Consider the following 9767-nt stretch of genomic DNA (forward strand, 5'->3'; position numbering starts at 1 on the left):
CACCATGATAATCATTCCTCCTGTTTTCCATAACAAAGTTGACCTTTATCGGATCATCTCCACTGGGCGGTGTCACTCGCAAATGCTCTATTCCTGACAAACAATCCCGTTCGCTGGGGGCTTCTAAACGAAAAGGGAAATGTCACAGAAGGAATAGACACAGACAAATAATGAAACTAGAGTATAGGAATCACTTTGTCTTTATGGTGGACTATTACTCATGTTTGTGCCGTCAAGTCGACAATTGCTTCCCAAAGACGCTCTTCCCCAAACGTATCGCTGTTAATTTGGCACGGCAGAATCTGTGGAGTCACTCAGATCACAGCAAAATGCCACTAGCGCAAAGAATCTACGAGTAGATGTTGAACAAATGCTCTAACAGCTTGATGGAAAGCTATTAGTTAGCATTGTGGTGCTACTAGTAGGATCCCGCAGGCGACTAGTGCATGTCTTCTAGTTGCGCTTCGTTGTATTACCAGTGCAGCAGAGGAGTTTACTATCCATCCATTAATTTTCTTAGCTGCTTATCCTCACAAGGGTCACGAGAGTGCTGGAACCCATCCCAACTGTCAACGGGCAGGAGGCAGGGTACACCCTGAACTAGTTGCCAGCCAATCGCAGGGCACAAAGAGACAGTCGCACTCACAAGTCACACTTAAGGGCAATTTGCAGTGTCCAATTAATGTCGCATGTCTTTGGGATGTGGGAGGAAACCAGAGTACCTGGAGAAATCCCACGCAGGCAAAGGGAGAACATGCAAACGCCACACAGGCGGGGCCGGGATTGAACCCGGGACCTCAGAACTGTGAGGCCAGCTGCACCACCGTTCCGCCGAATGGGATACTATACGGCACATGTAGTGGTGGAAAATTACACAAATAATGACTTAGAGCTACGGATTTAAAAACTGTAAACACACTTCGCAATCATCTTGCGGAATCGCGGAACGGCTTAATAAATAGTGGCATTCATCCCAAGGGGCTGACAAGCCGCGGAGGAGGGATTCCAACAACGGCAGTATTATCTTTGAACCAGCAGCCAAAAATCTGCCGCGGCACGACGTGGAAGCTCTTCAAAGATGCGGAAAATGCTGGACATCCCACGTGAGCCACGCAATCAGACGCAACCAAACCGAGGTGAACCATCGGGGGCGGGCGATGGCCTATTTCAGTCACAAAACAATGGCGCTCATTTAGCCAACTCCACAACATCGGGCCAGAAATCCAGCACACAAGGCAGCTTACTGGCCGTTGCTGATTGGTGGCGAGAACGGGGCCCCCCGAAGACGGCTGATATTGGTCCCTGTGAACGACACAAATGAAAACCTCAAATTTGGGAATCGCCCTAAAGGAAGCTGGTTGTAAAAAAAACACAAATGATGAAATAAAGCAAACTCATCGGATAGCAGCTCATGCAAAATAAAATTAAAAAAACTGAAAGAGGATGAAAAGATGTGACTGTGTTAAGTGAGTTTTCCTTTCAGTGTTGGTGATCTGTGCGATTTACTTTATATGTCATCCATCCATCCATTTTCATTGGCGCTTATCCTCACGAGGGTCGCGGTGAGTGCTGGAGCCTAACCCGGCTATCCGGCTGGTACACCCTGAACTGGTAGCCAGCCAATCGCGGGGCACATTGAGACAAACACCCGCACTCACAATCACACCTTGGGGCAATTTATAGTGTCCGATTAATGTTGCGTGTTTTTGGGATGTGGGAGGAAAGCAGAGTGCCCGGAGAAAACATGAAAACTCCACACAGGGGGGTCCGGGATTAAACCCAGGACCTCAGAACTGTGAGGCCATCGCTTTACCAGCTGCTCCACCGTGCAGTCAATTATCTTTAAAAAAAAATACATCCGTTTATCCATTCCAGGAGGTCTAGAAAAGCCCCCGCAACCAAGCAGACCATTTTCCATTTGGTGTTGCGCTCAACGTTCGAAAGTAAACTAATTGCAGCCTGATCAAAGGGCGTATTGACGGCGAGACGACACCCTTTGACATTCTTGAATTCACTCTGATTCATCTTAATTTACGCAGGACAATTTTCCGAAACTAACCCGCCCAAGAAAAGAACGGCGATCGTTTGCTAATTATTTCCGTCACGCACCCGAACATTCCAATGGCGTCCTCCTTCATATATGAAACGCGTGGCCTTTTGCAAACATAATGAATACTTACAGACGCCTTTAAAACCCCGTCAACAGAAACCAAAAATAAAACGGCCTAAGCCTGGTTTCTGGTGCGCAACCCTGAAACTAGTCTGACCTGTGCCACCACGTGAGAACTCTGCCGAGGCCGAAAAGAGTTAACAGTTTGAAAGTATAACGTCAATAGATTTCATTTGAAATGTTACATTTTTAGGCCGCTGATGTTCAGTATATTTGCTGCTGCTCGTTAATCTCGATCATAAAAAAAGATGCTTGTGAAAATGTAAAAGCCTACGGTCTGATGAAACTGAGGGTGAATTTTTGGACCACATGGGAGCTGGTGTTCTGCAGCTGAAACTGGGTTTTGGGCAATGTAGAGGGAAGAGAAGGAATAATAATACATCCATCCAATTTCTTTGCCGCTTATCCTCACGAGGGTCGCGGGGACTGCTGGAGCCTATCCCAGTTGTCATCGGGCAGGATGTGGGGTACAGTACACCCTGAACTGGTTGCCAGCCAATCGCAGGGCACATTGAGACGAACAGCCGGACTCACAATCACACCTAGGGGCAATTTAGAGGGTCCAATTAATGTTGCATGTTTTTGGGGATGTGGGAGGAAATCGGAGTGCCCGGAGAAAAGCCACAGAGGCACGGGGAGAACATGCAAACTCCACACAGGCGGGTCCGAGATTGAACCCGGGACCTGAGAACTGTGAGGCCAACGCTTTACCAGCTGATCTACCATGCTGCCATCCCAAAAGCGCGCAACATTAATTCGGCACTCTAAATTGCGCGTCTGTTTGTCTCTATGTGCCCTGCGATTGGCTGGCGACCAGTTCAGGGTGTACCCCGCCTCCAGTACAATGACAGCTGAGATAGGCTCGAGCACTCCCAGTGACCCTCGTGAGGATAAGCAGCAAAGAAAATGGATGGATGGATGACATATAAAGTAAATCGCACAGATCAACACTGAAAGGAAAACTCACTTAACACAGTCACATCTTTTCATCCTCTTTCAGTTTTTTTAATTTAAATAAAGCTGAAATGTATTTGGGTTGAATCAGAACCACTTGAGTGTGGCTGCTGAACACAGATACATCCCAGTTATGAGGGTGTGCACATTTTTGCAGCCACATTGTCTTAGTTGTTCATTTTTACTTCCGCTCTTTTTTTCCTCCGAGTTGTACATACCAGTTGTAGGTCATGTTATGGTGAAAATTAATTTTCTTGGTCTCATTTATTAATGTAGGCACTATAAGTAAAATGTCATAAAATCCATACTCCAGTAAAGTTCAGAAAAAGTATCGCATCGATCTGTGGAAGAGCTGCCCAAGTCGCGTTATAATTAGTTGTTATGATAATGGAAAAAGACCGTGCGTTTGCAATATCTTTCTAAAAGCGAGCGCAAGCGCACGAGTCAACCACAAAAGGACAAACGGTATCACGGGAGACACCATGCGTACAGATTGTTATGTTCGCAAGGTTGCCAGGACACAAGAGTCCCCGGAGAGCCCCCCAGCACATTCTCCAGCGTGTCCGTGGACATGTATCACCTGAGAGGACGCCGACATGTAGATAAGATATTTGTACGGTACACAACTTGCCATACACTATAGGAAAAGTCAAACACCCACCGCAGGGCCTTGTGTCTGCTTACGTTAGATGAAACGAGCTGCTAACGCATCATCATTATGGCTCACTAAGACGATGAAGGCAAAGGCTTTGTCAGTCAAGGAGTGCGGCTGGACAGCAGAGGATTGCCACCTAGTGGAGGAGCTGCCAGGAGACTCGCGCAGAGAAACCCTGTGTCTGCCCAACATCTTCAGGTCAAAGAAAGTCACGCCTTTGAGCCGGAGCCAGACGACGGGTCCGGCTTACCAGGTGTACTACACGGCCCGGGAGCTTCTTCTCGAGGTGCTGGACAGAGGAGCCATGCGGGAGCTGATGAGGCGAGCCTCCTCGATGAGGACCGGACCTCCTCGACTTCCGCACGCTCAAAGAAGGGAGCAAGGCGTCCACTTCTCCGAGGAGGATTACACCGAGATGTTGACTTGTTTCTCCATGGTTCTACAGGACGGCCTCTCCGTGGGAGAGTGCGAGCTGAGCCCCCGTTTAGAAGGCTGGAAGGGGGTCCTGAAGAGAAACTGCTTCCAAAGCTGCCTCATGCACCTGAGCCGACTGGAGGATGAGGACAAACTGGAAGCCTTGTCCGCCTTCTGCGGGCACGTAACCAAGCGCTACCGAGGACTGTACACGCCGGGTGAGAACCTGGCTGTGAAGAAATACAAACTTCGGTGCCAGCAGACTCCCTGCACGCTCCATCTGGCTATCCTCTGTGATATCAGCTCAGGTTTCATCTGCAACATGCATCTGTATGTCCCCGAGCAGCTCCGGAGACGTAGTACGAAGCCTGTTGTCGTGCAGGTAGTCGAGCACCTGATCAGACCTTTCTGCGGCCACCGCAACCTGGTGTGGTTGGACGCCGGTGTCTGGACGGAGGGCAAGCTCCTCCAGATCTTCTCAGAGTCAAAAGTTAAGATTCGGATAGCTGCGACGGAACCGTCGTCATCTGCAGAAAACACATCCAAGTTTTTTTCACTATCCCTCCTTGCGGCTCATCTCCAAGGTTGGACCGGACCAGCTCTCCTTTTCCCTTTGTCCGACGTGCTCCTGCCCGGTCTCTGGGCGACACTGCACAGCATCTACATCAACACGTTTGTGCTCCACACCCTGCAGAGCTCAGGCAGGCAGGTCCAGCTGACCCAATTCACCAGAACTCTGGCCTCTCAGCTGGCTCTGGACAATAGCGCCGGAGTACCGGTCCTGCCTCAGCTAAACAGCGCATCGTACCAAGAGATGCAAAGTCTGGCGAGTTTCCCCAAGCAAAGGTTGGTCGACACTGTTCATTTTCCTATTGCATGTTTTCTGGCATATGCGATATGTGGGGCCAGAATATTGACATAATTGTTTTTGCAGATGCAGATCATACGTCACTTGTGACAAGTGTCTCTGACTCACCACTTCTGTTCCTTATGTTCCTTCAAAGACCGAGAGTTTTAAGTTGCAAATGCAGAAATATTTTGAAATCAGACATTTCTCAAGACTTTTTGAAATCACATACACATCACTTGGACTCTTCCCCAAATGTCTTGGCTCCATAGACAGTTCTTGGGACATGAACTGACTCAAGAGACACTTTTTCAAAATCTTTTGAAGTCTGAAATGGCTCTCTTACGAATTTGCAAGTTGCTAATTTCCTGTAACCACTTGCATATTTGTGGTTCACGCTTTACGAATTTTTTTTTGTAAAATCTATCACCGGCTATTAGGTGGAAAACTTACCCATTAAAATGCAACCAAGGAACCACAAATATCCTATCTAAAGAAGAAGTTATCTGTGTCGAGGAGTATGTTGAAGTGACTGGGAGACATGCTTTGTGTGAAGGGGAGGAGCTCAGATTAGCCTGGGTTGGTAGTGGAAATTACACATTCCACACGCTTATTCCCTCCCAGTGCATTTTCTTTTTCAAATCAGCTTTACACAACATCGTAACATCTAAAGCCTCCGATCCTCGCTCCCGTAGAAAACACAGAGACTCCAGCAGCCATGCGACGGAAAACCCACTCCAGGGGTGGGACAGACCCGGTGTGTGCGGTTTAAACAACTCTGGAAACTTCTGCTACTTGAACGCAGTCTTGCAGTGCGTTTGCTCCACGGTGCCCCTGGTGGAGCACCTCCTTCAGCAGGACACTCGCAAGGAGTTGGCACGGTGAGGCAAAAACCCTCTGAAGACTCAGTGGATGTTTTTAGGAGGGGAAATAATCAGGGAGACTGCGAACGAGCATGTTAGATAACCGCAGGCCAAAATGTGGTACTAGATGTGTAAGAATCTTTACGAGAAAGACCGTTGGTCTAATGGAGTGCCGAATTGTTTTGCTAGTGTGGACAGAGAGCGTACTAGTACATTGACCTTACGCTGGATGCGCTCAAACGGCTTTGACAAGGATGGAGAGTTGAGTTCAATTTCCTTGTGCACTGATCCGTGTTGTTGCAGAGCCAAGTGTCAGGTGGCCCAGGTTTTCGTACGCCTCCTGGAGCAGATGTGGCTGGGGAGGAGCTCCAGCTGTGCCCCTGTGGAGGCCAGGTCCTTGTTGTGCTCCATCCTGCCCCAGTTCAACAACCACTCGCAGCAGGACGCTCAGGAACTCCTGCTCCTCCTCTTCAATGCACTTCACGACGACTTAAAGAAGGTGCGAGTTTCCCGCAAAAACATGCATAATTGCACTCGCTTTCTCTCTGGAGTTGCCCAGGGGGAGAGGTGCTGAGCAGGTGTGGGTATATTTATTGCTCGTCGCCTTGGGGCCTGTACGTTTATCCCGGAGGACAAGAGGGTAGGCTCCTTCTGCCTTCTGGTGGGGGGACGGTTTCTGACTGTTGTTTGTGCCTATGCACATAACAGCAGTTCAGAGTACCTACGCTTTTCGGAGTCCTTAGAGGGGGTGCTGGTGACTACGTCGTTCTGCTGGGGGACTTCAAAATTCATGATCTATTTTGTGGTCATGTAGTCAGACTTGCAGACGCATGTCTTGGACACTGGGGTGAAGAGAGGGGCGGAGCTGTCAAGTGATCGCCACCTGGTGTTTAGCTGGCTCCAATGGTGAGAGTATGGACCTTTCCAACTGACGATGTTGAGCTCCCCCCCCTTAGCTACAGTTGCCATGTCCCACAAGTGTCCAAAATGGCGACTGAACAGAACAAGTTTGAAGTCGATTCTCTATCGCCTATTCCAGATAATATTGCGGTATGTTTTTTTGCCAAATGCGTCAGACTTGTCCAAGATTGTCCTACAGAGAGGTCTCAACTATTTCACGCAAGGATATGTACGTGGAATTAAGATTTTGGACGGAGCAGGACGCAATGTCAGAGTTACAGTGAAATGTTGGCAATCGATGCAAAACGTTTGACGCCTCACAAACTTCACATTGAAATCCAACAGGATAAAATAGTGGAATCATACTGCCCATGTAATGCAGGGAGAGTACTTTTTTCTTGGAAAGATCACGAGTAATATCATTGTAGTCTTTTGAAGTCAGTTAGTTTCGATTTTCTACAAGTGCATTTAAACAATGGTAATTAACTCAGTCAGTACCGTAGTCACCAGATGAAAAAGATTGACTTGGCTCATAATCAAACCCAGTGCTCTGTCTTAAAAGTCCGATGTGATACAAATAAGCAAATAGACATTTCTCTTGCGTGACATGGCCCCTTTTTTCCATCACTAACCCGACTCTCTCTTCGGCATAAAACATGACACACTTCATACTGCAGGTCAGTGATACACTAAAAAAGTGAAAGCTGTTCTTCTGCAATGTACAAAGCACTGATAATAATGAAATCAAACTCAGATAAGATACTTCTCGCTCACTTACCTTCGAACTTGTGTTTGTTGAACATTTAGTTGTACGTGGACTCTTCCGCGAACCTTAATCCACCGTACCCGGATATCTTTCATCAAAATTGCACACTCCCTAAGTGCATGTGAGGACCATTTTCTTCGTAACGTCAACTTTTCCAAGCGCACGCTACTGACAACCAGTCTTGTTTGTGGGACAACATGGCCGCAGGGGCGTGTCAAGCCAGGGGTTAAGACAATGCGGCTGTCTGACTGGCTATTATTGTATGAGTGATTGACAGGTCGGAAAGGTCCATATGCCGGTCCTACCTGACAGGCCCAAACGTATTGTGAGGGTGAGTGTCTGGCAGAATCCCGTCTGGACGTGTTTCAACTCCTACCTCCGATAGAACTTTGCTCATAAAGTAATAAAATCATAATAAAGACAACTAAAAATAACGTTAAGAATTAATCAGTTTTTGCCAGCTATATTTTTTTTGTTTAAAAAAAAAAAAAAAAAAAAAAAAATGAACATTGCGCTGTTCCTTCTGGTGTCCTTTTGTCACTTCTGGGAGGTATAATGCAAACGTATGAATAAACAGCCCATAAACGGTCACAATAATATTCGTCTTTCTTTGTTGAGGATAAAGAACATATAGCCGAGAGTACTGTTCTCTATTTGTCTTGCCTCTGTGAGTCATGTCATTCCGGTTGTTTATGCTTCAAAAGGTTGGGAGGCGCGAGAAGCACTCCCTCAAGCAGCTGAGACGAGACCAGGGAGAGTCTACTATTGTTTCCAAGCTGTTTGCAGGCCAGCTCAGCTACACAACAGTGTGCACGCAGTGCGACCACCAGACACACAACACACAGACCTTCACTGTCCTCTCCTTACCCATCCCCGCGCACGTCCGAAAGTGTTCCATTCAGGTATACGCGGACCATCCCGTCTGTTTGGCTTTGACTAGAAGAATTAAAGATCTGGGCTTCACTTTCGATTTCTCACCTGCACGATGCGTCCATCTTGGACAGGACTGCTTGTCTCTGTTCTTTGACCAGACTCTCCTGACTGGGGGAGACAAGATGCGGTGCTCGGCCTGTGAGCTGCAGAAAGAAACCGCTCTCCTCACTTGTCTGGACAAACCTCCTGAAATCCTGGTGCTGCACCTGAAACGGTGGGTGACTTAAGTGACTGCTGAAGAGTAATTCCGAACATCCACTAATTTTTGTGCGAATAGATCACGGAGTCTGGAACCAACTGGGCTGGGTACCGTTATCTTTCTAAACGGAACATCTCTTGTATTGGGACACACAATGAAGTCAGGATAACTCCAGCTGTTCTCAACTGGATTTTGTGTTTTAGCTTTGGTTGTAGGGGGAAGAACCAGGTGAAACTGAGGACCAACGTTATTTTTCCCATGGCACTCGATCTCAGTTTGTTTCTGTCCAGCTCGGCACAAAACACTTCCTGGTCTTCCTACCGCCTTTATGCGGTCGTGGTGAGTAGAACTTCAATTACATGGTTGATTGCTTCAGTGTATATGACTTGCAATGTTTGCAAACATACAGCATGAAAAGATATTTGAACATCCTTGATACCTATCTAGTGCACCGGCAAAATGCCTTTTTTCCTACTACTTGTGCCACATTGGCCACTTAATTTTCATACTGGTTAGAATTAACTGCTACATGAATCTGAAGCTCAATATACAAATAAATGCCCTTTAGATTGAACTTGTTGCCCACATACTAGTATTCTCTTGGTCATCTCTAGTACGATAGCTTACAAACATTATACAAGTAGAAGACAATAATTTCTAAATATTACTAGTTTTGTGTGCAAAATTGTCATACATCAGTAGAAGGTATTGGCAAAAAAAAAAAAAAAAAAAACTGCTGGCAACAAAAGTGAGTAAAACCATGTGAAATTCTCAAAAGTGAGCAAAGGGTCAATATTTTGTGGTCACAATTTTCCTGAATTGGAAATAACCCTTCTGTCATTAGAACCACGCAGGTCACCTGAACATGGGTCACTACACGGCTTTGTGCCACAACGTCCTGACCCGAACGTGGCACCGCTTTGACGACTCGGAGGTCCGAGAACTACGCGACAGCCACGTGCAGTCTCCAGACGCCTACGTCCTGATTTACAGTCGTAAGCCGTTCCGAAAACCAAAGATTGCCGGCCTAGAAATGACATAACAGAAGAATATTGACTTTTTGTTT

General features: G+C 47.0%; 1 protein-coding gene across 1 annotated transcript; it reads left to right on the top strand.

Annotated features, from left to right (window-relative positions):
- Window positions 1–3813: 3813 nt before the first annotated feature.
- Window positions 3814–9764, top strand: LOC133497486 (uncharacterized). The gene is made up of 7 exons (XM_061813381.1): window positions 3814–5007; window positions 5695–5921; window positions 6207–6408; window positions 8289–8471; window positions 8574–8716; window positions 8905–9040; window positions 9546–9764. The coding sequence occupies exons 1-7, from the start codon at window positions 3814–3816 to the stop codon at window positions 9741–9743; spliced, it is 2283 nt and encodes a 760-aa protein (XP_061669365.1). The 3' UTR covers window positions 9744–9764.
- Window positions 9765–9767: the final 3 nt, after the last annotated feature.

The sequence above is a fragment of the Syngnathoides biaculeatus genome, chromosome 3, assembly GCF_019802595.1.
Source record: "Syngnathoides biaculeatus isolate LvHL_M chromosome 3, ASM1980259v1, whole genome shotgun sequence".
NCBI classification, from domain to species: domain Eukaryota; kingdom Metazoa; phylum Chordata; class Actinopteri; order Syngnathiformes; family Syngnathidae; genus Syngnathoides; species Syngnathoides biaculeatus.

Bases quoted from the DNA above. Each gene is read 5' to 3' on its own strand.
- LOC133497486 (XM_061813381.1), top strand. From the start codon at position 3,814: ATGAAACGAGCTGCTAACGCATCATCATTATGGCTCACTAAGACGATG. The intron at 5,008-5,694 runs ATGCAAAGTCTG...TCAGCTTTACAC, and splicing joins ACAGCGCATCGTACCAAGAG to AACATCGTAACATCTAAAGC. The intron at 8,472-8,573 runs GTATACGCGGAC...CATCTTGGACAG, and splicing joins TCCGAAAGTGTTCCATTCAG to GACTGCTTGTCTCTGTTCTT.